The sequence below is a fragment of the Misgurnus anguillicaudatus genome, chromosome 20 (genome assembly GCF_027580225.2).
Source record: "Misgurnus anguillicaudatus chromosome 20, ASM2758022v2, whole genome shotgun sequence".
Classification (NCBI taxonomy): domain Eukaryota; kingdom Metazoa; phylum Chordata; class Actinopteri; order Cypriniformes; family Cobitidae; genus Misgurnus; species Misgurnus anguillicaudatus.
Window position 1 is genome coordinate 16,400,851 of NC_073356.2, and position 25,728 is coordinate 16,426,578.

At 37.8% G+C, this 25,728-nt stretch overlaps 1 protein-coding gene across 6 annotated transcripts in view; it reads left to right on the forward strand.

Annotated features, from left to right (window-relative positions):
* The window catches only part of spire1a (spire-type actin nucleation factor 1a), a 54,989-nt gene that overhangs the window by 15,643 nt on the left and 13,618 nt on the right, over window positions 1-25,728 (forward strand). For all 6 annotated transcript variants that reach the window (XM_055219951.2, XM_055219952.2, XM_055219953.2 and 3 more), the window contains exons 3-8: window positions 12,796-13,038; window positions 16,460-16,585; window positions 21,262-21,336; window positions 21,497-21,661; window positions 22,777-22,863; window positions 22,990-23,119. In XM_055219951.2, coding sequence (XP_055075926.2) covers window positions 12,796-13,038; window positions 16,460-16,585; window positions 21,262-21,336; window positions 21,497-21,661; window positions 22,777-22,863; window positions 22,990-23,119 — 826 coding nt within the window. The remainder of the gene's footprint in view (window positions 1-12,795; window positions 13,039-16,459; window positions 16,586-21,261; window positions 21,337-21,496; window positions 21,662-22,776; window positions 22,864-22,989; window positions 23,120-25,728) is intronic.

The window sequence follows — 25,728 nt, forward strand, 5'->3', positions numbered from 1 at the left end:
TTTTTATTTCAAACAAAACCAAATTTAAAATAAAATAAAATATGAAAAAACAATAATTGAAAATACAATAATTGTGTTACCACATGAAACAAAACAAAATATCCATTAACTTCATGTGTCCGAAAAGGAGCGGGATGAAGCAAAAGCTTGTCTTGTTTTGAAAAAGTTTTATATTTTAATCTATAGCTAAATTGTGTTAAAGGACAAGTTCGGTATTTTACACTTAAAGCCCTGTTTTCAGATTGTTTATGATGAAATAGAAAGATTTTGACTGAAATTTGCCAGGAATTTTGTTTGTATTCTTACAATTGGCAAAGGTGGATTATCGCCACCAACTGGGCTGGAGTGTCTATTATTCAAGCTCTCAACGGAAGAATATACGGGTGTAAAGCGTTTGGAAAAATAGGTCCACAAGTTTACACAATGAATGCTGAAACAGCTGTTGGAAAGCATCTTTTGCAGTGATTTTTGTGTGAGCATATCAGTGAAACACCCCTGACCACTCGCTGAGTTTCACGTCTTTGTAAACGAAAAGTTTAATGCATTTTAGGAAGGATTGTTACCGGGCACCTATACACCCATTGTAGAGGTGGGAGGTGAAACAACAAACACCCGAAAATACTCGGGGCAGCCGCATATGTCGAAATTTCAGTCAAAACGTTCTATTTCATCATAAACATCATGAAAACAGGGCTTTAAGTGTAAAATACCGAACTTGTCCTTTAAACTAGCAACTGTGGCTTCTATCATTGCTTTGATGTAAATGCATCACCTCATGCCAGTCTTTTTTAGATAATGAACTTGTCACTTGTCAGCAATTCGTCAATTATTTGCATTATTTGCACTACGAATTATAATAATGACTAATAAGTCTTAATAAATGCGGGGAAAAGCTCTTTCACATTCTCTGTTATGCGTTTCATGTACTGATTCTGACTCTGATTGATTCGCTTGGTGACTGAATTGTTTCAACCGTTCATTAAAATGAAACGGTTTAAAATAATTGTTTTTAAAGAATCATTTGTTTTCGAGCCGTTACTGGTCACGTTGTTTGTTGACCCACCGAACAGTTTCATGCAGAAAAAAACTTGTGTCTGCAAAACATCCACGGACTATAGCTAATATACAGTTGTGTTCAAAATTATTCAACCCCAACTGAAATTGATTGTTTTGGCCGGTTTGACATTGATTTTGATCATTCAGTCATCCTGCTTAAGGGCGATTTATAGTCGTGCGTAGGTCCTACGCCGTAGGTTCCGCGTCGGTTTTCATTTATACTTGTGCGTCGCCGTCCGCGTCGACGTGCAAACACACGCGAAACCGCTGGTTGGCAGTAATCACGCGTGTAACCACAGTAGCAGCAGAAGTCGTCACAGAAGAAGAAGCTAAGCAAGTAAACCCACAAACGAAGAAGAAATAGCAACTTGTTGTGTATAATTTGAGAAGAACAGCAATGATGGAAGTAAATAAACAGCGACTTATGTTTCAGTTTAAGTTAAATCACTCCTCAACTTGGCTCGTCTTTGTTTTCACCGTCTCAAACGGAAATACCTATGACGCAGTTTTTTTACCTGACGGGAGGGGTTCTGGTGGACCAATCACAGCGCTTACGGTCCGCGTAGAGCCGACGCGCTGTTAGAAAATTTGTGAGGTGCGCGTCAGGCTACGCAGAGCTACGCACAGGCTACGGATAGCCTACGCCGTAGCTGCGCCGTAGGACCTACGCACGACTATAGATCGCACTTTACAATTACATCAAAGAGGCATGTGTAGGTCAGACAAATATAACATAACATTTATAATGAAATAACCACAAATGTCTTTTCTGTGCTCACATCATTATCAGTTTTATTCAACCCCCAAGTGACATTCAATCTTAGTACTTAGTACAACATCCTTTTACAGTTAAAACAGCTTTTAAACGTGAAGCATAGCTTGACACAAGTGTCTTGCAGCGATCTACGGGTATCTTCGCCCATTCATCATGGGCAAAAGCCTTCAGTTCAGTCACATTCTTAGGCTTGCGCACTGCAACTGCTTTCTTTAAGTCCCACCAGAGGTTCTCAATCGGATTTAAGTCTGGTGACTGCGATGGCCACTTCAAAATGTTCCAGCCTTTTTTCTGCAACCATGCTCTAGTGGATTTGGAGGTATGCTTGGGATCCTTGTCCTGTTGAAAGGTCCAACGTCTCCCAAGCCTCAGGTTTGTGACGGACTGCAACACATTGTCATCCAATATCTCCTGTTACTGAAGAGAATTCATGGTACCTTGCACACGCTGAAGTTTCCCTGTACCTGCAGAAGCAAAACAGCCCCAAAGCATGATTGACCCCCCACCATGCTTCACAGTAGGCAAGGTGTTCTTTTCTTCATAGGCCTTGTTTTTCCTCCTCCAAACATAGCGTTGATCCATGGGCCCAAACAGTTCTAATTTTCCACAGAACACTATCCCAAAACTTCTGTGGTTTGTCCACATGACTTTTGGCATACTGCAGTCGACTCTTCTTATTCTTTGGAGACAGCAAGGGGGTGCGCCTGGGAGTTCTGGCATGGAGGCCTTCAGTACGCAGGGTGCGCCGTATTGTCTGAGCAGAAACTTCAGTACCCACATCTGACAAATCTTTTCTCAGTTCCTCAGCAGTCACACGGGGACTTTTTTCCACTCTACGCTTCAGATAGCGCACAGCAGTCGCAGTTAGCATCTTTTTTCTGCCACGACCAGGAAGCGTTTCAACAGTGCCCTTTGCCTTGAATTTGCGAATGATGCTTCCTATGGTGTCTCTTGGTATGTTTAACATCTTTGCAATCTTCTTATAGCCATTGCCCTTCCTGTGAAGATTAATCACCTCTTCTCTTGTCTTCCTGGACCATTCTTTTGACTTCACCATGTTTGTAACCACACCAGTAAATGTTTAGAAGGAGTTGAGTATCACAGTCATTTTAAAGCTGCCTAATTGGTGCTTATTAGGCTTTATTGCTGTTCCTGATTGAAAACACTTCAATGAACCTCTGTTCTTCAGAGTGGTAGTTCTTTAAGGGGTTGAATAATTGTGTCAATGAAGAATTCACAAAAGAAACATTTACTACTATATTACAAAAACAATTGATGTCATTTTAGTTGCATATGGTTCTTTAAGAAGTCATTGTAGGATTTCATTCTGAATACAATTACAAATGTACACTAAATTCCCTAAAACCCTTAACAGCATTGGGGGGTTGAATAATTTTGAACACAACTGTATCTCTTAGGAGGAAACTCCATAAGTTGCACTTTCAAATGATAATATTACACAGAGTGCAAGGATTTTTCATGTTTTCCGTGAAGACACATGACAGGGAAACCTGTTTGCGCTAAATTTGGGCGAGGCGGCCGCCTCCAGAATCTCTATGCAGGAAAAACCCTGTCATTACATTGGCAAACCACAGCACACTTTTTATATAGTTAGTGAAAAGTATAGGTGGTGAACAGGAATATCTACTGTATGTTGTGTAAAACCGAAACAACAGCATTAGTTCATCCACTCCAGTGGCTCATCTCCATATGATCCTGGGAAAATGGGAACAAACTCGGGATTTAACTTGGATGCAATGATGTCATATGAGCAGAGCCCAGAAAACAGTAGCCTGCCTGTGTCTTCATTGTTTTGTATAGCGTGAGAGATGGCGAGAGCTTGGGATAAATACAGTGTTAAGGTTTGGGCATAGTCACATGGGGTGGAAGGTCAAACCAACCATGCTCTTTTATATTACAGAAGGGTGACAAATTTGATCCATATATGCTTTGTCATAAAGCCGAAATGTTGCTTTGGTTGGCAGTGGAGTGCCAGAATGTTTTCGTTCCCTCCTGTCAGCTCAGTTCCACTTGAGAAACCTCTTTTTATCCTGCCTGTCTGATCTCTTTGCCTTTCTCTGTGAAGACACTTACGTCACATACTGTAAAGTCAGTTCGGTTTAGCTCTTCAGATGTGGATGTTTGCTAAGATTTTGTTGGCCGGGATAAAACAAGCAGAGATTAACCACTGTTGATTTGTGTCGTCTCACATTCATAATCCCCAAATTCCTTCAGTCTGCACTCTCTTCCTGTAATGGATGGATTGATGGACCACGAACAACAGACAAAACCTGACAGAAATATTCCTGGTGTATTATTAACTTTTTATGACTCTGTGGAATGGAAAGTTATTTGAATGGTTAGTCTTGCAGAACAAAATTAGTCTGGTCAATGTTGTAACTAAGAACTACCTACTACAGAATGGAAATATTTATATGTTAATCTGAAATCTAACAATTTAAACCTAAATGTTTGAGTATGGTCCTTTTTTTATGTGACGCAATTTTCGTCATCAGAAGAGTGCGCGCGTATTGTATGCACACCACCTTTTTTGAAACCCCATGTACACTGTACGCCTAGGTCTCGCATGCGCATACAGGAGAAAGTAATATGTAGCCCATGAGATGCATTGCAAGATTGTGCGCATACATTTGCGTACCCTGACTATACTGACTTTATGAAAAACGACTATTTTGCGGACTCAAAGGGACACTTCAATTTTTTTGAAAATCATTTTCCAGCTCCCCTAGAGTTAAGCATCTGATTTTTACCGTTTTGGAATCCATTCAGCTGATCTCTGGGTCTGGCGGTACCATTTTTAGCATAGCTTAGCATAATGCATTGAATCTGATTAGACCATTAGCAATTAGCATCATGCTAAAAAATAACCAAAGAGTTTCAATATTTTTCCTATTTAAAACTTGACTCTTCTATAGTTACATCGTGTATTAAGACCAACGGAAAATTAAAAGTTGTGATCTTCCAGGCAGATATGGCTAGGACTATAATCTCATTCTGGTATAATAATCAAGGACTTTGCTGATGTAACATGGCTGCAGGAAACGCAATGATATTATGCAGCAGCTGAAAATAGTCCTCTGCTATTGAAAGTTACCAAGGAGACTATTTTCGGGTAGTGTGTAATATCACTACGCATGCTGCAGCCATGTTATGGCAGCAAAGTCCTTGATTATTACGCCAGAATGAGAGTATAGTTCCTAGCCATATCTGCCTAGAAAATCTAAACTTTTGATTTTCCGTCGGTCTAAGTACACGATGCAACCACAACAGAGTCAAGCCTTAAATAGGAAAAACATTGAAACTCTTTGCTTATTTTTTAGCGCGATGCTAATGGTCTAATCAGATTCAATGGATTATGCTAAGCTAGGCTAAAAGTGGGTTTGTGGGCTTTTAATTGTCGAGAGCTTGTAATGCGCGTGACACGGGCTCCTTCTCACACTTGAAGCGCCTGAGCATCAATAACACGTTTGGATTAATGGCATAAGGTTTAAGAAGGTTGCAGTCGTGACGTCTAAATCAGCCTTTTTTCGTCCACTAATCATAAATTAGTAAAAAAAGGACAAACAAATAAATGAGTAAACTATTTCCCCACCCCCGATACTTTTGTGTATCGCCGATCTACTATGTGCAGTATGAATCAGATGTTTGCACAAAGATCTTTTTGAAAGCTGCCTTTATTTGTTAATCCCTTCCTAGTGTGCACTGATAATTAACACATTGACCCTCTAGTGTACAGACAAAAAAGGTGTGAATTAACAGTAAGCCTGTCTTATCTTGTCTCTTCTTGATGGTCTGACACTCACTGTAATTTTGTCAATTATTTACCTTAGAGAAAATGTGATTTGAATTGATACTAACTGTGCAATCGATTACACGTCAAGCCTGACTCTTACAGTTTGGCACAAAATACACCCATAATATTGGTTTCTGTGTGTGGAATAATTCAGCTGCTTATTGGTTAGGCACACATTGCTGCTCCTTAAGTGTGCGATTGTGCACATTTATTCACCCGTCATGTGCTTCTGTGTTTTGAGGTCTGCTGAGTCTCATGCTAATAGTTCAATTGACAGCACACGTCTGTGAAGACACCGGCATGTAACTCAATAGAACGAGCAGATCTGTACCCAACTGTATGAATTCAGATTAGAACGTTTGCAATTTTGATTTTCTCTCTAATAAGACCAAATATTTTGGCAGATAAAGGATCAAGACATGCATTTTTGACTAATAAAATGTAGGATGGTAAAAAGTCATGACTCTGGGATGGGCGCAGGTATTTCAAATGGTGCCTGAAGCATTGTTAAGGTGAATGCTCGCAATTTATGCATGAACCAATAGTGTGACAAATTCAACAACGACCTGCCTTTTTAGGAAGTAAAAACATTTTCGTAAATATCAGGTCTTTAAGAAATATTCAGACACAGTTTTTCTCTGAGCAATGATGTCATGTGAACCAGGTTGAGTGAACAGTAGGCAGTGTCTTCATTGTTGTGTATAGCGTGAGACAGAGAAAGCTCTGGAAGCGAGTAAAGAAACCATCTTTCTGTCAGTGTGCACATACTAAAGGGATGAAATATCACTCCAAAGTGGGTTCGACTGGTAATAGATGAATGAAGTAGAGGTTTCTGACCTAGCATGAAGGTTTGGTGGTTGAAACTGACTGGTTGAAAAGTCTGACATATCAAATCTTGTGCTTTTTACCATAAAAAGTCTGTGTGAAGAAGGAAGAGGTCAGAGTGATTTTGTTTTCCATGTTTGTGCGGATAAAAACTGGGTTTCCTCTTCACCCTCTCTGATCTCTCTTACCCTCCATTTCTCTTCCCTCATTCCTGAGTCACAAGTTTGGATAGAAGACAAATACAGATAATAGTCCTGTGTTTGTCCACTCTTTTCGGATGTCTGGAGGAACTTAGTGTACTGTCCCGGTCACACCCCTCACATCATACAGATTGTACACGCGTAAAACATCAAACTAGCGCAAGAAAATGTTTTGTTTTCAGGTTATATGCACTTAGCTTCTGTAAATTGGCTAAATCTTTGAATTTTCCTCTGTGAGGAAAATGTTGTGCCAGTACACTGCAAAAAACGATTTGTTGGTTCAGCTTAAAAAAGTAAGTTACCTGGTTGCCTTAAAATGTTAATTAATTCGAATGTTTCATTTTTTTAATGTTAAATTAACTAAAAATTTTAAGTTTAACCAACTTTTTCTAAGAGTGTACCGTAGTAATGAGTGGTATGAGAGCTAAATACTTGTATGTAATTATTATTTACATTTAGTCATTTAGCAGACGGTTTTGTCCAAAGCGACTTAAAAATGAGGTAAACAATAGAAGCAATTATAGCAACACAAGAACAGCAATACATAAGTGCACTAGAAATAGTCTCATCAAGTCTAACAAAGTATACATAGCGAAGGGTTAGTTAGTTATAACTATGTGACAGCGTTGTTCAAGAAAACACCATAACTATGATTTAATGGACTGGCTTTCAACTTATTTTCAACTTATTACACACTCTAAAAAATAAAACATTGAATCAACAAAAAAAAATATGTTAACCGTTTCCACTAGAATTTTTGACTTTAGACTGCTTGCAGAATTACATTAATTCAAAGTGATGTTTTGAGTTTGGTGAATTACCTTTTATGCCACAATAAAACGCATATTTAAGTTGATCCAAAACAATGTTTTAAGTAAGGAGAAGTAGCTTTTAGGCCACAATGAAACACATTTTTAAGTAATATGAACTTAATTATTTTCAACATGAATGCAAGTAATAAAGTTGATCTAACATAATATTTTAAGTTAGATGAAGAAGTTTTTGCCCATAATAAAACACATTTCTAAGTCACATGAACTTATTATGGTTGATCTCTACAAGAGTTAAGATGAGCCCTGCCTATAATAAAGACATTTTCCTGTGTTTCCCAGTAGGCAATTTTTTAAATATATACAGACACCAGTAATGATCAGATTTTTTTCCAAATGAAATTCAGGCTTACCATGACTGAGTGAAGGTTATCCACTGTCTCAGGGATTCCAGATGGTAGTACTAATTTACGGACATCATGATCCGCAAGAATCACTCGGAGTTGAACTGGTTGTGACATTATGCATCCTGTACACAAAATGTTTTACATGTTTCAATCATTTTTAGTAAATGGTGAATAATGTTCAAGAAGAACTCTGGTGAATTTAAACATTGACCTCATTTATTTGTAAATTTGGAGTGCTGTCAGTACACAGAACAATGACAAAAATCTGTGTTGCCTACACTGTGTAGTCCTCTTTTTAAAATTTGCACCTTGTCGACTTCAACGGAGCCAGTTTTAAACCTGCTTTTAGCCTCTTAACATCCTTGATGTGACATTTCAAGTGCCCAGCTATTATGAGTGATTACCTTAAGTGTGAACCTCGGTGAGTCTGACTGCGGTAGATGTGAAAAATATGGGTAAAAGTGATGCTGATTCAGCCACCGTACATGCCTGTATTTTCTTCCTGTTTTCAGTCAAAGTCCACAGTAGTCGATTGTCGAGTTCACGCGCATCTGAGTCTCCACCGTAGCTTAGTCACGCGTGGGATTTGGACAATCGACTACTGTGGACTTAAATCGAAAACAGGATGTAAATACAGATATGTGGCTGGCTGAATTAACATCAATTTTATACATATTTTTCACATCTACTGCAGTCAGATTCACTGTGTTCACTATTGAGGGAATCACTCATGGGCTGGGCACTTAAAATGTCACATCAAGGATGTTAAGAGGCTAAAAGCAGGTTTAAAACTGGCCCCGTTGAAGTTAAGTCTCAATGTTGATGTAGCTTATAGCTGAAATATCAGACAAGTAAACTGACAACAGTTTTGCATATGTATAAAGTTAGAGCCTCCTAAGATGGTCTAAGGACATTGACAGTTTACACTTACATAAAAATGATTTTAGACAAAACTCATGTTTTCATACGTTGTCATGTCACGTGTGTTTTGTGAGAATCACTTACATCATACAGTACATTATGCAGCGAATCAGACGTCAATCATCGATGGATTTTCTTCAATCTGTGCTACAGTGTTTCTAGAGGTTGCACGCGTTTAACTGTGTTTGACGACGAACAGGACTCGCGCGTATGTAATGGCGGGTACATGTGTGAAGTTTTGCTTTTAGTTAAAAGATTGTTAAATTCATTTCCACGTCACCCAACACTGGTTATATTCTGCGTGTTTCTACATAGGTTACGAGTAAAACAGCTTCGGACGATTCCGTTTTTGCAGCGATTTGAACAATTCATTCAAACTGTTTCGCGAACCAAATTAAAACGTTTGGCCCATTCGCTTTGTAAAGAATCGACTCAAATGACCCATTTATTTGCAACACTTTGTAAGGAATCGACTCAAACGAGTCATTAATTCGCGAATGCGCCAGAAACACAAGATAGAAAATTAAAAATAAAATACAAATTTCGTAATTAATTAAAATACAGTAACGAAGGAACGCTGCATAGTGTAAACGAAGTAAAAGTACATTTTTTCCACCTCGGAAGGGCAACTTGAGTCGAGACTCGAGAAGGGCATATGGGCAGTTGCCCGGGCAACCTGAGCAACCCCCCTGTGCACGTCCCTGAATTATTTATCACACTAACTGTCTTAACATAAATATGAGCTTATAAACCCTTATTAATGAAATATGGTTCCTCAAATACATTCTCACAGACAAAAAGAGCATGCTGTCAGAGTGTTTCTGTTGAAAAAATGGAATTCATAGGGCCTTGAACGACCGTTAGCTACAGGCTAACATTAACTAACTTTACCTCAGCAAACAGACTATCAACACTGCTCAAATCTCAGTATTAGGTTATAGTACATGTTATCACTAACAGAATCCTGAGTGCAAATATGTGCAATTAAGCATAAAATTACTTACCATTCATCACCACATTACACTTCAACGAGTTTCAGCTGTGGCACCACAATCGTATCCTTGAACATGGCGCGGAAATAGTATTTTACATTAACAGAACTTAAAATTAAATTATTTTTGATTAACTGAAAATTTTGAACTCTGACAAGTCATGATAATACATTTAATCAATAGGCATAATTTATGTGTCATCCTAGCTTGATAAAATAACAATCACAAGTAAAAAGTCTAACAGTATCTCTGAACTTGATTTTTTATTTCACAACAATGTATATATTTAAGTAATGACTAAAGGTCGTCTGAATTACTTTTTAGAGTGCAGTGGCCGGTTGCATAAAACTTTAAGACTTGTCTTAAAAGTTAGTCATTAATTTTTTCTTCAAGACTGTTTTAAGTATGTTACATAGAAAGGTAGATTGGTTTAATTCAAATCCAAATAATAAGACTGATTAGCCCTAACTAATTGCTAGTTAGTCAGAATCATTCTTAACGACACGGCTAAGTACTCGATTTCTTAGTTAATATATCTCTTCCTAATTTACCTTATACTGTAGGTACTTAATGCAATTCCTTGGTATTTGGTATAAAAAAATTCAGTCCTTGCTAAAATTTGTTTTGACACTTAAATCAATAAAAAGTTAGTTCTCTTTGCTGCCGATGCACAGGTCTGAGAGTTAGTAATAGTTACGTAGTTTTGAATTATTCTGCATGCACACCGCCAGCGACTTTGTTGCTGTTTGTCGACCATCTCTTTCAATAAGGTTGTTGGGAGGCTTTCCTCCCAAATTGTGGTTGTCCTAATAACAATTATAAACATATGTGTGTAACCGTCCGCTCAGTAAATGCTGTAACTCCCAATTGGTAGTCACTCCCGAAAGTCGCTCATCATTTGCATAAAGTTAACTTTTCTCAACTTGGTTGTGCAGCTGGACACACCCACTTCCTGTCGCCAATGGTCACTGTTGCCGAAAGTCATCAAGCTTTCATTGAAATGTACAAGATTGCATCGCTCTACTGTTCTGCTTATCGTAACCGTAAATGCCACAAGGTTAAGCAGCAAGGTCTTTAGGTTTGTGTTTTGCCGTGGGCCAGCGGTGCTCATGTGGGCTTTCGGTCAAAACAGTGAGGCTTATTGTTGCATCACAGGCTTACTGCAGTCGCACACTAAGACTGGATTATCACATGCTGTCTGTCTGGGTGCAGCTCTTTAAAAGCAAAACAATTTAACTTCGCTTTATAGCTGTTAGATACTGACGTGTGTCTCTTTATTATTTAACAAATAATGACCCATTCAAAGTGTCACTGCACCTGCATCATAAAATATCCTCCTTTTGGTTTCTTATGTTACATGAATGCCTCTCCCAGATGTTCCTTAAATTGAACATCATTAAATTGAAAGTCAACGCATGATGGTTCGTCAGTGTTGACCACACCTGGAATTAAAGGAAATCATTGAAAGACGTGACGATTTGCTTTGTAAACGTATAGTGTCATTTGCATAAATAATTCATACACAAATATGCATTAGTAAAATTTGCAGTAGTCATGTTTGGAAAATGGTCCAAAAATATTCATTAAATAATATTTTCATCCAATCAGATGCTTTCTATAAAAAAGTCCTGTAATTGACACAAAAGAATGCTTTTGTCAATGTATCAATTCTAGTAGTAATACATTTATTAATGCACTTTTTAGGACCCTTATCAGGGCTCCAGACTTTTGCCACCAAAATTTGAGAGTGTCCACTGAATTTTACATCCAGTTGCACATGTGCGACCAGTAAATTTGACCTTTTTTTTGTGATGTGACACTGAATTTAAAACAGCACATTGTACTTTCTGCATCTATCATCAAAGTATTTATTAGTAATACAGTGTATTACTTAGTAGAAATGTGAATATTTGGTTAGCATGTTGATTTTCGGTATGTGCCCCTAAATTTTCGGGTTGCGCACCTAAAATTTTCAGTTGGGGGCCACTGTGCTCCTAGTGAAAAAAGTTGGTCTGGAGCCCTGCTTAGTATGTTTGAAATCCACGTGTAGGCTTTATTTGCAGGTAGCACTGCCTGTCATAATCGTACAGTAAATCTTAAATTTGGTTTATTACATAGAGGATTACATTACATAAGAGCAGGACACATAAAATATTTATTTTACCTATCAAGAGGATTAATGTCTGGACCTGTGACAACATGTTATGGTTAACAAGTATTAAATGCAGACAATTCACAAGATTGTCAATATTTAAAGAAGAGCTGCTTGGATGAGTCTCAGTTTTTTTTTGTTAGTGGTAGAAGGTACCAAGTACTTCAAATAAAATACATTTGGAAACTTTGTGTCATGTGTCAAAGCCTCTTGTGTTTAGTCATAATATCCATACACACATGTTGACTATTCAAACATAGCTTCAAATTGTTGAACAAATCTTACATAGATAATCTATTAGTCCATGTTTGATCCAGCTTGAAAATAAACACGTGATTTTTGTGTCCTGCCTGAGCTGATTGTCCATACACATCTACTGTAATTGCATAATGTAATTTCCTTACATAAACTCTTCTCACAGTTTGTTTTTTTAGCTGGATATAATTGGTCATTTGTTGGGTCTTGGTTTTTCGGTGTAATTATCAGCTGACTTGCGAGTACATAAGTGTGCTCTGACCAAACTCCTTAAATTAAACTCTATAATATTGGCTACGTGTTACCAGAAGGCATTTCCCACAGTAGTCATGCACATGATGGGAAACATGATTGTATGAAGCTGGAATTTAATGTAATCTCAATATGTGAGATCTCAATTGTCTAGACATTAGAAATTCCTCGCCATTAAACCATACTGAGCTCAGAGAGTCATGAGACCATAACATGGCCTGTGTAAGAGGGTATTGTCTCCTTTATGTCTTTTATCAGTAGTCACGTTTGGGTTTATAGATGTTTGAGGTTTATGTCAAACTACGTGTTGATCTTGCTGCTGATGTGCTTTGATTTGTTCAGCAATGCTTAATGAATGTGATATTATGTGTTACAGATCATAGAGTCTCTGGGTATTATGATCTATAAGGCTCTGGATTACGGCCTGAAGGAACATGAGGAACGAGAACTAAGTCCTCCTCTGGAGCAGCTCATCTATCTCATGACCAACATAGCGGAGACAGAGAAGGACCCCTGCCCTGATGAAGGCTATGAGGCAACTGAGGAAGAGGATGAGGGAGAAGGAGATGAAGAACCTGCAGATGTCTCTAACATCCATGGCTATCGTGACATCATGTCTGTAAGTAGTATATTATTATTATTTTTTTTTTTGTGGCTAAAACAAGTATACGGGTGATTCTCACGAAACCATTGAAACACCACGGCACTAATGATTTTAGCTTTAAAATGTGTAATATAGTAACATTAAAAAGCATCAGAATTAACACAATACTGTGTTCTACCTTGCACAATGTGTGATTTCAACATAAGAATTTATAATTGTAAATTTTATCTCATTTTCTGCTGAAATTCTCATTACCGCAATGTGTCCGGCTGTGTTTGAACATGCGTTATGTTGTAATTTAATCAAATTAACACAAAAATATTAAGAAAAAGAATGGATGTTTTGCTAGACTACTTTAGATGACAGAAAAAATATTTACTGAATATTCATTTATAATAATAATGAAGAAAAATTAGGAAAATGTTGTGTCCATGCCTGATGTTCTCATCCTCCGCAACACTTTTTGAGAACAGTTTAAGCACACATACAGAATTTTAATAAAGTTTGATTTTGAGTGACCAAGCACATGGACCAGTTACTTCAAGATGATCATTTTTTTACAGTTAATTTGAAATATTGTCTTGTCAGAATGCTTACACGACATTTTGATTATCATTACCGCAACAGATGCTTATTAAATGTTAATTTAATTAATAGAAGCATAATACTTTGATTTTAAATGCATGTGCAGAATCTCCAAATTATGTTCTTTTAGGTTTGTCATGTCATTTTGAAAATATGTCAGTGTTGATGTTTTCTGACTGTTGCGGTAATGAGATTTTTTAGGACTAATTTTTTTAATTATGTTACAAAAAGTGTTAAATGATAAGTAAAAGTTTTTAAATTAATATTCCCATTTACTCCAGACTTTGTTTTTCAATGTCTGGTAGGAAAAAAATTCAAGCAATTTTTACATTTTCATGCTTGACATTTTTCAAACCAAGTTTTCGTGAGAATCACCCATACATGTGGGATCATCCTAGACACTTTATACTCTTTCTTGATCTTAAAAATTTACTAAAAGATACTGATATTCATTAAGCTGTTCTCACAGGTCCACTTATGTACTGCTTTCCTCTAAGACTCCCTTAAAGCTTTTTAAACACTTATCACCACAATCGTTTTGAATTACTGTGGTATATGACAGTAAGCCAATGGAGAAAGCCCTTTACTAACTATGAATAGAAAGAATATGACTAGGCTATATTTGCATAGTTTTTAAGTGTGCAAGGTTGGACCTGGCATGACATTGAAATGGCTTCCTGTAGTGGTCAGTTTAGGTCACAGTAAATTAGGTTTTCTGCAGGGCTTTTTTGGGACTGGTTCGATAATACTCGTCTTCTTTTCGGCCTCTGCCTGTCTTTAGTGTTGAGAGACGAACCGTGACATTAGATTTCTCCTAGCACATGAGTATACCCGTCCTGGTTCTATATTTAGAGAGAGACGGAGAGATAGAGATATCAAAGACAAGAATGACGATAATGTACACAAGACATATGCCTACGATAGTGTACTACAAGACATAGATATACTTAGATATAGATATTTATTCAGCTCTGCACACATTATCTTTTTTAAAGCCCCCATAAATTTAAAATAAAACTTTTCTCCTTTTAGTATAAATACAAATACTTTTTTTTCATATTTATTTCCGCAAACATTGAACGTAAGCTTAACGTTAATCTAATTACTAGTCTTCTTCACTAGATGTCACCCTCTTTTTTGCCTTGCACGATGTTACCGAGGAGCGAAAGGCGAGCATGTCATTCATTCATTCATTCAGTGCTTAAAATGATGGTTTCAGGTGCTTCGTCGACTTTGATGCCACCTTCACATAAAAAGTCAGAGGTATGGAAGCATTTTAGATTACGCAAGCAAGACGACGAAGATAGTGTTTAATTTATTTTTATTAATTACCCACTTGTAAACTGCTGTTCAATGTTCTTTTTTATTAATATAGTATTTGTATTAAATCTATATTCATTGAGTTGAATCGAGAATCGAGTATAAAAACCGACCCGAGAACTGGAATCGAAAATTGAATCGATTTGATAGCTTGTGAATCGAAATTGAATCGATCTGGAACATCTGAATCGATACCCAGCCCTATTGTTAACATCATTTGTAAGTCGCTTTGGATAAAAGTGTCTGCTAAATGACTAAATGTAAAAAAGTGGAAGGGTTTTCTCGATAGTTCCATTATAACTTCCTGTTTCAGGTAAACTGATGGCAAATTATGCTGCACATTTCAAAAAGTTATGCGGGTTTGGAATGAGGTTGGGAACATATTTCCATAATTACATTTTTAAGTGAAAAGTTAGTCTTTAACCCTTTCAGACCCTGCATCCACTGGAATGGACATCACATGTCCAAAAAAAAAAGATGATTAACAAATTAAATTAAGGCACACTGATTAAAAACCTGAAGGTCTGAAGGGGTTATATTGTTGTTTTTTTTAAGTACCCATTTTTGCTAGGACTCTCCCTTCTATCAGGGTAAACAGATATTTTCGAACAGTTTTGCTCCTAATAATCCTTTAGGTGAGTGAGAGAGATTCACTTTCTCTTGACGTAGCCAGTATTCTTGTAAAGCGTGATTTCATGGTGAAACTCCTCAGGTAGAAGGTGACGATACGCTGTGTAAGACATTCCTGAACAGGGCAGGGTACAGGGGCAGGTGTGGGGAAAAATGCCATTAAGCCGGTTGAAGGTTAGTCAGGGTGATTTCAAATTCATCTCATGCTAAAATCATAATGCGTGAGACACTGAACTTTAAGTGTTTTTCACCTTCCAGTCATGCAAACTTTGGGTTTGGCTCTTAGCTATGTGCCAAAACATAATATGTGTAATGCAAGGATTAAATGATCAGACTGAAAATGATTTTCATAAGTGCCTGTCTAAAAGATGCCAGGGTTATTTTATCAAAGTCGTTTCCTTAAGATTAGTTCCTTAAGGAAATCTTCTGTAATTCCTGTCTTGCATTGACTTTAAGATATGTAACCCTTGTCTAACACACAGTTAAAACTTCTTGACAGATTGGGTAATTTGTTTCGCTATTAATGTTTTGTGTTCATACTTGCTTTCTGCTTGGTGATTGTGAATGGGCTAGACAAGTGTTTCTTTAATAAAATGGATGTTGTTGTTTTTTCCATAGCCCTAATACTGTTCCTACCTGTAAGCTTAGGCTCCTTAGACTAAATGTTAAATGCTGTCTTAATTGGCAACTTTTTCAAAACTTTGGATAAAGTAATGGTTGGTGGTTGATTCATTGCCAGCAACCTGTCTGATTGATCAGTACATGAATCTGAAGTCAGAAATATATAAAATCACAGACGTATTATGTTAATGTCTTGAACTTAAATGTTAAGAAAACAAATCCTAAAAAAATCTTAAACTGTGATGCTGCGATTTACATCTCACTGTTTTCTGGTCTCCAGCTTTGCACATCTCACCTTCCCAGCCAATCAGATTCTCTTGACCACTACCAGGCCGTATGTCGAGCCCTGTATGCCGAGACCAAGGAGCTGCGCAGCTTTCTGGAGAAGATCAAGAGTGCCAGAGAGGTAAAGTTCATCACATGACTCTACTAATGACCCAGAAAAACAGCAGATCCTTAGATGAGACATTTTATTATTCATTTCACACATCATTGAAACCACAAAAACCTTTATAAGCACTGCGAAATGTCACATACCGTCCATTATAAGCACATACCAAACGGATCATTGGTAGTTTCCTCCTCACGGATGGTAGCGATTGCTTACAGGCCATTGTTAAAGCTGCCTTGTTTTTGTTTCTTTGCTTTTATCATTGTTTTAAAGATGTTAGCGGCACCTATTTCCGAGTAGCCGGGGATCCATGTCCAGACAGGGTGAAAATCAGAACAGTTGTGTTTTTGTACTGTTAGACTTCCTCAGAAAGCTGTTTGTGTTTGTCTAAACTGAATAGATTTAGTGGACCGATGATGACTCCTACCAAGGAGGATTAGGGCCAAGCTAAAATAAAAAATAAAATATTTTTAGAGAAAAAAGTCAGAATAAATATAATTTTGAGATTAAAGTCATTATACACTCACCTAAAGGATTATTAGGAACACCTGTTCAATTTCTCATTAATGCAATTATCTAATCAACCAATCACATGGCAGTTGCTTCAATGCATTTAGGGGTGTGGTCCTGGTCAATACAATCTCCTGAACTCCAAACTGAATGTCAGAATGGGAAAGAAAGGTGATTTAAACAATTTTGAGCGTGACATGGTTGTTGGTGCCAGACGGGCCGGTCTGAGTATTTCACAATCTGCTCAGTTACTGGGACTTTCACGCACAACCATTTCTAAGGTTTACAAAGAATGGTGTGAAAAGGGAAAAACATCCAGTATGCGGCAGTCCCGTGGGTGAAAATGTCTTGTTGATGCTAGAGGTCAGAGGAGAATGAGCCGACTGATTCAAGCTGATAGAAGAGCAACTTTGACTGAAATATCCAATCGTTACAACCGAGGTATGCAGCAAAGCATTTGTGAAGCCACAACACACACAAACTTGAAGCGCGATGGGCTACAACAGCAGAAGACCCCACCGGGTACCACTCATCTCCACTACAAATAGGAAAAAGAGGGTACAATTTCCACCAAAATTGGACAGTTGAAGACTGGAAATTATTGCCTGGTCTGATGAGTCTCGATTTCTGTTGAGACATTCAGATGGTAGAGTCAGAATTTGGTGTAAACAGAATGAGAACATGGATCCATCATGCCTTGTTACCACTGTGCAGGCTGGTGGTGGTGGTGTAATGGTGTGGGGGATGTTTTCTTTGCACACTTTAGGCCCCTTAGTGCCAATTGAGCATTGTTTAAGTGCCACGGCCTACCTGAGCATTGTTTCTGACCATGTCCATCCCTTTATGAACACCATGTACCCATCCTCTGATGGCTACTTTCAGCAGGATAATGTCACAAAGCTCGAATCATTTCAAATTGGTTTCTTGAACATGACAATGAGTTCACTGTACTAAAATGACCCCCACAGTCACCAGATCTCAACCCAGTAGAGCATCTTTGGGATGTGGTTGGAATGGGAGCTTCATGCCCTGGATGTGCATCCCACAAATCTCCATCAACTGCAAGATGCTATTCTATCAATATGGGCCAACATTTCTAAAGAATGCTTTTAGCACCTTGTTGAATCAATGCCACGTAGAATTAAGGCAGTTCTGAAGGCGAAAGGGGGTCAAACACAGTATTAGTATGGTGTTCCTAATAATCCTTTAGGTGAGTGTATATTATTAAATGTATTGTTTCCAGTTGAAAAATTGTTGTTTGTATGCGCATAACACATTTTAATGTTGCAATACCAATACTGCAACACTGTGGTATTTTAGCTTAAGATTATCATACTGCCAAAATCTCATACCGTCCCATGCCTGAATGTGTGCTATAGCGTGAGTTAAGCTGTTGTATTATAAGCTATTTAGTATAACTATCATTGTTAATACTTGGAATAACTTTTTTTTATATTAGAGATGCACCGATATATCAGGCTGTAATCGGTACTGACACATAAAAATTGCTGTTTGTATGCCTTTCACTTATAGGGTTTCATAATAATTTGCAAAGTTACTGTATCTATCGCTATCAGTACATGTCCTCCCTAATAATTGGTATTGGATCCAAAATTTTGCTTCGGTGCATCCCTAATTATTATTAACCAAGAGCTGCCTGGAACAATGATCAGTAATAAAGTTTAGCAGTCATCAATTATAAAACTGTACATGTACCACCAGACTTGCGTGAATTACAGGTTCCATTTGTACATGGCCTCATATTCAGGAGAACATTCCAGAATTTGTGTTTATTTGCTTATTTGGGTTATGTAATCCTTAAGTTAACAAAGAGCCATTAGAAAGATTTTAATGAGATTGCATGCATGTTGGTACGGAGTGTAACTGTTTAATCGGTAATCATCATGTGATCTTTATCTCAATGCACTTTATTTACATAAGCCTACTTCCAATAACTTCTCACTGAACCAGACTTTCAGAAAACACTGAGTAAAAAGCACATGCATTCGACTAAGATGACTGTCTTAAGGGTGAGCTGCTATCAGCTAGTCTAGGGATGTGACCCTGTCTGTATAATCCAGGCTATAATCTGATTATGAGATTAGAAGCATTGATTTCACATTGATGTTAATCTTTGACATCGCCTTACACTCAGTCAATAATAAAGATATCAAGATTATATTTTCACAAAATGTTCTTTATATTATGTAGGATCATTTATGTAGAAAACAGTAAATCACTAAAATTAACTTTGTTTTTGCATTGTAAATGTAATGTCGCACATACTATCTGTCATCTAGTTTGTGAGATAAGAACATATGCAGTATAAATCACTGAATCATTCACACTCGTGCCAAAGGTAATGTCCCAGTACTAGCGCACTTTCAGAAGTGTACGCTATCAGTCAACGATTCAGATATGAATTTATGAAAATACAGAATCGGCTGATCTAAGAAAGGTTGTCAGAAATACCACAGTACATGAAAGTACATGAACTTTCTGATTCATGAAAGAAACGCTCTGTTTTAAGTTACGTTTTTATGACGCCATACAGCTGTTTATGTAAGACATCAAACTCTTTTAGCTTGGATATTATTAGCTCGGTTTCTGTATGTCTGTTTTGTTCATTCATGTCGAGGCAGTGTCAGGGCTTGGTCATGTACAAAGAAATCCATGCGACAGTAAAATAATGCTTTTTTGTTCTGACAATATGCCTGATCCTGTCTGTCTTACATAATTCTTAGTTATTATGACCAAAATGTTTACCAAATAATAAGTTATGACCATATTGTTCATTGCATTGTCGCAGCCTAATTCTTAATGAACCAAAACAAACCCTAATACCCATTTTGGGTAAATATTGGACACCGCTGGATTAAAATTGACCTAATGCTGGGTTGTTTTAACCCCCAACTGCTGGGTTATTATAACCCATGGTTGCATAACAACAACCCAACATTGGGTCATTTTTAACTCAATATGTGTTTTTTTGTCCAATACTTATCCAACGTGGGTAAAAAATAACCCACCCCAGGGCTCCAGACTGCCACCAAAATTTGAGAGTGTGCCACTGAATTTTACATCCAGTCGCACATGTCCGACCAGTAAATGTGACCTTTTTTTGTGATGTGACACTGAATTTGAAACAGCACATTGTACTTTCATCATCTATTATCTAAGTATTTATCAGTAATACAGTAGAAATTAGTAGAAATATGATGATTTGGTTAGCATGTTGATTTACGGTGTGTGCCCCTAAATTTTCTGGTTGCGCCCCTAAAATTTTCAATTGGGGGCCACTGTGCTCCTAGTGAAAAAAGTTAGTCTGGAGCCCTGCACCTATTTTTTAAAGTGAGTTGTATCTTCTGTGCTGCAGATTTATGTACATGATACATTTATAACCTAAGGATGGGAATTTCATATCATGTTTATAGTGACCAAAGTTATCACGGTTATCAATGTTATCATGGTTTTGTTAAAATGAGATGAAAATGTTCAAAAAGAACTGATACACACACTGAAAACAAGTTTTATTTTTGAAAATCACAATTTAATATTTCATGTCCCTGAAATTATTTCTGTGGTAAAAAAAATAAGTTTACCATGAATGAATACAATACATTATCCCTTAAATGCCTTCTTGTGCAAAAAACGTTTGCATGTGTGCGTCTGCGTCAAACTGATTCTGGCTGGACAAGATTTACCGCAAGTTTTCAAAATCATGGTAATCAAACACGGTTGTAATGATAATAAATTTTTAAACGATAATACTAACCGCCACGACATTTTATCGTGGTTAATCTTGAAACCAGTAATCGTCCCATCCCTACAGATGAGCAGCTAGCTAACCAATTCTCACATTTACAACCAGAGAAAGTCTGTCATTGACGTTGTTATCCCAGATTCAACCCTGTGTGTGAAAATCGGTGTTTGGCAATGGTGTACATGGTAAAAGCTGCATTAGCTGGTTATTGATCATTGCTTTTTATAGTTAACTCTGGCCTACTGATTTACTTGCACATCAAAATGAATCGGTTTACAAGCAAACCACATCCTTAATGAATAAATTGACTTTTGCATTCTTTCCCCAAGTGTGCATTTAAGGGCATCTTTGAAAGCCAAATGTAGTATGCATACTTTCACAGTATAGAGTACTGTAAAGATGTTTTTTTCTGTTTCAGAATTTGCGAAGAATGGAAGGCGAAACCTCAGAGGAGCCGGTCAGAGACCTGAACGAGCTGCAGAACGCTGACTGGGTAAAATATGAATCAATCCCATAAGCCCTTTCTGCATGAAAATCATATCGGGTCGAATGGAGCTGAATACAATATGATTGTGTGCTGTTATGAGATTACATTTTTTTAGGATAGTCATGAGCTAGGTCTAAGTATGCTTTATATACTTTATTTTCCACAGGCATGTTTCTGGGTTCAGGTGATGAGGGACCTGAGGAACGGGGTTAAGCTGAAGAAGGTGCAGGAGCGTCAGTATAACCCTCTGCCTATCGAGTTCCAGCTGACACCTTACGAGATGCTCATGGATGACATCCGGTCCAAGCGTTATAAACTTCGTAAGGTTAAGGTGTGTGCTTGCAACCAATCATACTAGGACATTGGCTCTTGATTATTATATTGGATCAAGTGACGAGTGCTTAAGGAATGTTACACAATAATATGATGATAGGAATTGTCCTATGATGCATATAGAGTACATAAACTGTTGAACATTAAAAAGCGAGTTTTACGGTCTATCGAGCAAATGCCCTTTTTGCTTAAGAAACATGTATCTTTTGTCAATTTTTCATCTTTCACCGAAAGCTATTCTTAAACTTTCATTTTCTTAGAGCAAACAGGCATGCGTGTAGTTTATAGCTTTCTCATAATGTCAGTAAAGCCCATTTCGCTTTTATTGCTCTTTGGTACATGATCATAACCCACAACAATGTTTACTTTGCTTATCGGACAACGAGCAGAGTTATTTTCGAAGCTGAAGGGTATGAAACTACTGTTTTATAAGGTTAAGAAAAAATTGAATGATACCAGAACATTGAAAGTTAATAAAGTCTGTAAAAAGTATGGGAGGAGTTCACAGTTCAAAAACAAATCTATAGGTTTGCCACATCACAGACAACACCTTAAGGCAGTGTGAACTGTGTGATGTAACACCTTGCACACCTTTGCCTCCAGTTATTAACATGGATGATGTCACATGGCTGTCATCAAGATTGTTTGAATTGTTCTTTAGGCTGCAATGTACATTCTGTTTTGAATTCCTAAGTCATGTTTTGAGCTTCAATATGTAATTGTTGTATCAGAAAGTGCTATAGGTTTTAGAGTTAGCTCATGACATGGGTTAAAGGTGCTGTTTGTAGATTTTAGTGGCATCTAGTGGTGAGATTGCACACCAGACAACGTAGGGACAAAGCGCCCTTAGTAGAGGAGTTTGTCCGATTAGGGTTCATGTAGGAACATAGCAGCGATTACATGTTAGGAAACCAGCGGTGTATGGAGATAAAAACGGCTTATTCTAATGTAATAAAAACAATACAGTTCATTGTGTAAGGACTTTATACACTACTGATAATATAGTTATGTATACTAAATTGCTTTTCTGTCAAGAGATCCTTTTAAATGTCACACATTGCACCTTTAATTGTGATAAGTCTGTCTAACCTTTGACCCCTCTCATTGTTGCAGGTGAATGGTGATATTCCTCCAAGGTTAAAGAAAAGCGCTCATGAGATGATACTGGAGTTCATTCGATCCAGACCTCCTCTGAACCCTGTAAGAATGAAAACACACATGTGATTTTATATCATCTAACAAGCAGTGAAATATTATTTCCATTGCACATTTTTCAACTATTAATGCTAGACCTGTCAATCATTTTGCATGCTTATATTCTTTAAGGCTTCTGCTCGTAAGCTAAAGCCTCATCTTCCACAACCTCCAAGTCTTCATGAACGCATCCTGGCGGAGATCCGATCAGAGAGGAAGCTCAGGCCTGTCTCTCCCGATATGATCCGCAGGAGTCGACTGGGTTAGTAGATTTCCACACGTTCACTCCTGTAAACACACATAATTGTTTTAGTAAGCGCATATAATATTTTTTTCCAAAATACGTACTGTAGTACACACATTTTTATGTTAAATGGATTTGTACAATACATCAAACAGCATTTTGTTTTGATAGTTAACAATCATTGTGTTGTTGCAGACACATTTGACTTTCTCTTTCCCATTGCTTTCTCTTTATAATAAAAGTGAATGGGGACAGGGTCTTTCAAGTCCCAAAATGTCAAAGAGGCACTGTAATGTATCATGCTATATTCCCAGGTCTTTTGAAGCCATGCACTAGCTTTGTGTGAGAAAGAGCCGACATTATTTACTTAACATCTTCCCTTTTATGTTGCTATTTGTCTTTTGGGTCTTGACAGCCCCAGTCCCCATTCACTTTCATGAGATGTTAAAAAAATACCATGATATTTATCGCAACAGTTCAAACAAGTCATGCTGGTTTAAAACAATACGAGGGTTTAACCCAAATATCATACAGTATATACGCATGGCAGGAGGTGAGTATGTAAAGCTAAAACCAGGATTGAATCTCTCTGGATGGCTGAATAGATATTAAACAGCATTGCAGATCTGTTGTAGTGTCACTCGCATGCATGACTGCTTTTGTCTTCTCTAACATGACTATCTGCAATGCAATTGCCTCTGTTTTCCTCTTAACTCTACCCATTTTAATATTTGTAACTTGAGATTCATGTCTTGGATTGATCCGTTTTGTTATGTGACAGTAGATTCATAAACATAAACCCTATTGTCATTGACAAGGTTAAAGTGAGGGAACATACACAGTCATCGTAGTGCTCTGTTTAAAGTATTAAGGTACAGTGTGTATAAATGAAGACTAGCTATAAATAAAGGTTTAGTGAGGTTTTACAATTATGGAAGCACATCTTACACTTAAACCCCATTCACACAACACTTTGATCCAAGAAAATTTAATACAAATTGGCTTCTGTGGGAACACAAACACGTCTTGTAAATGTTCTGGGATCGCTCTCGTAAAGAGGACCTAGTAACATTGCCGTAACATTCACGGAAAGCATCCTGTGTGAACAAGACTGCAAAACAATGCTGTAAGGGGCGTGCCGTAGTGAGGAAGCGCGTGTCATCCGAACAGCTCTTTGACACAAGGATTTTAACGCAGATCAACATTCACAACGAGAAATGTCTGTAAACTGGACCGAAGCAGAGATCGGGGAGCTCTATTTGCGCTAAAGCGGAGATAAAAAATGCGCACACGTGGTTTCTCGAGAGAGAAATCACAAATAATTAGCAAACTTCAGACGCTTTGGATAAAACCTACCAAGTACATGACTTTAAATTAGGGATGCTTTGATTGATCGGCTGCCGATCGATATTGGCCGATAATGGCAGTAAATGACTCAGTCGGTACTCGCTAAATTTGCTGATCTCATAAACCGATCTTTCTGTTTAACTTTGTCATCATAGAGATCCTGAATGCGGCTGCAATTAGAGAGCATTTTTACGCCGTGCAAGCATTTTTACAACCATTGCTAATGTGCAGATTTGGATTTCTTTCTTTGCCTTTACAGAGATATGTGTATTTTCTATGAGGACGCGCTCCGGTCAACAGCGCGACACGTCTTCACATGCCGATCAAACAGCGTATACAACACACATCTATCACGGATAATTGCATCCTCATGCCAAAAGTTAATTATTTGCATGCGTTTTAAAGTTTTGAGCATTTAAACTTTTTCCTCACAGCTGCTCTTGTCCGCGTACACCTGACGCGCGCACACACAGCAGCCTGTCATCATCGCACTTGAACAGAGCGATCTCTCTCACGTCTTAAAGCTACAGTAACCTAATTCACCTCTCCATAAAATCACTCTCTACTCTTGACTAAGGAACGGTATACTTCATGTGAATGTGTGTATATTTAATTCGTACAGTAAAGACTGTGAAGTGTTTTATTTTCATTACTTTTAATAAACATAAACCTTTAAAAGCAGTGGTCTCAAACTCCCGGCCCGCGGGCCATTTGCGGCCCGCCCTCCCTCTCTCTGCGGCCCGCGTCACCTTTCAAAAATATAACATCATCTGGCCCGCAGAAAGATTTTCATTCACTTTGTTTTATATTCGTTTGATTTTTTTATTTAAAAGTTCAAGTGTTCGTTCACATGTCGCGTCTAACAACGCGTTAAAACGAGTCAAAGCATTACTTTTCAAAGTGCTCGGGAGCGGAAGTTGCGCTCCGTGGCGTGGGTCGCGTCACCCGTTGCTACGCAGCCATGAACAGCACGCTCCGTATGTCGAGGATAACGGAATGCGTGATCGGATTTTAATTCCTCATCTGAACCTCGCCTCAATCAATCATATCATTGTAACCATGCGATCATTTAATCTGGTCGGGACTTTGTAGTGTTTGTCCAGAGAAGATTTGTTACTTTCCGGGTGGATACTCAGCTGTTACTCAGAGAAGATCGAGCTGTGGTGGGCTTAGTTCACCTCACGTCACAGCATCTAATGGAGACACCGCATGGGAGGCAGAGCGGTAGATATAATGCAACACATTTTAAACTACAGATAAGAAAAGAGCCATCAAAGTGC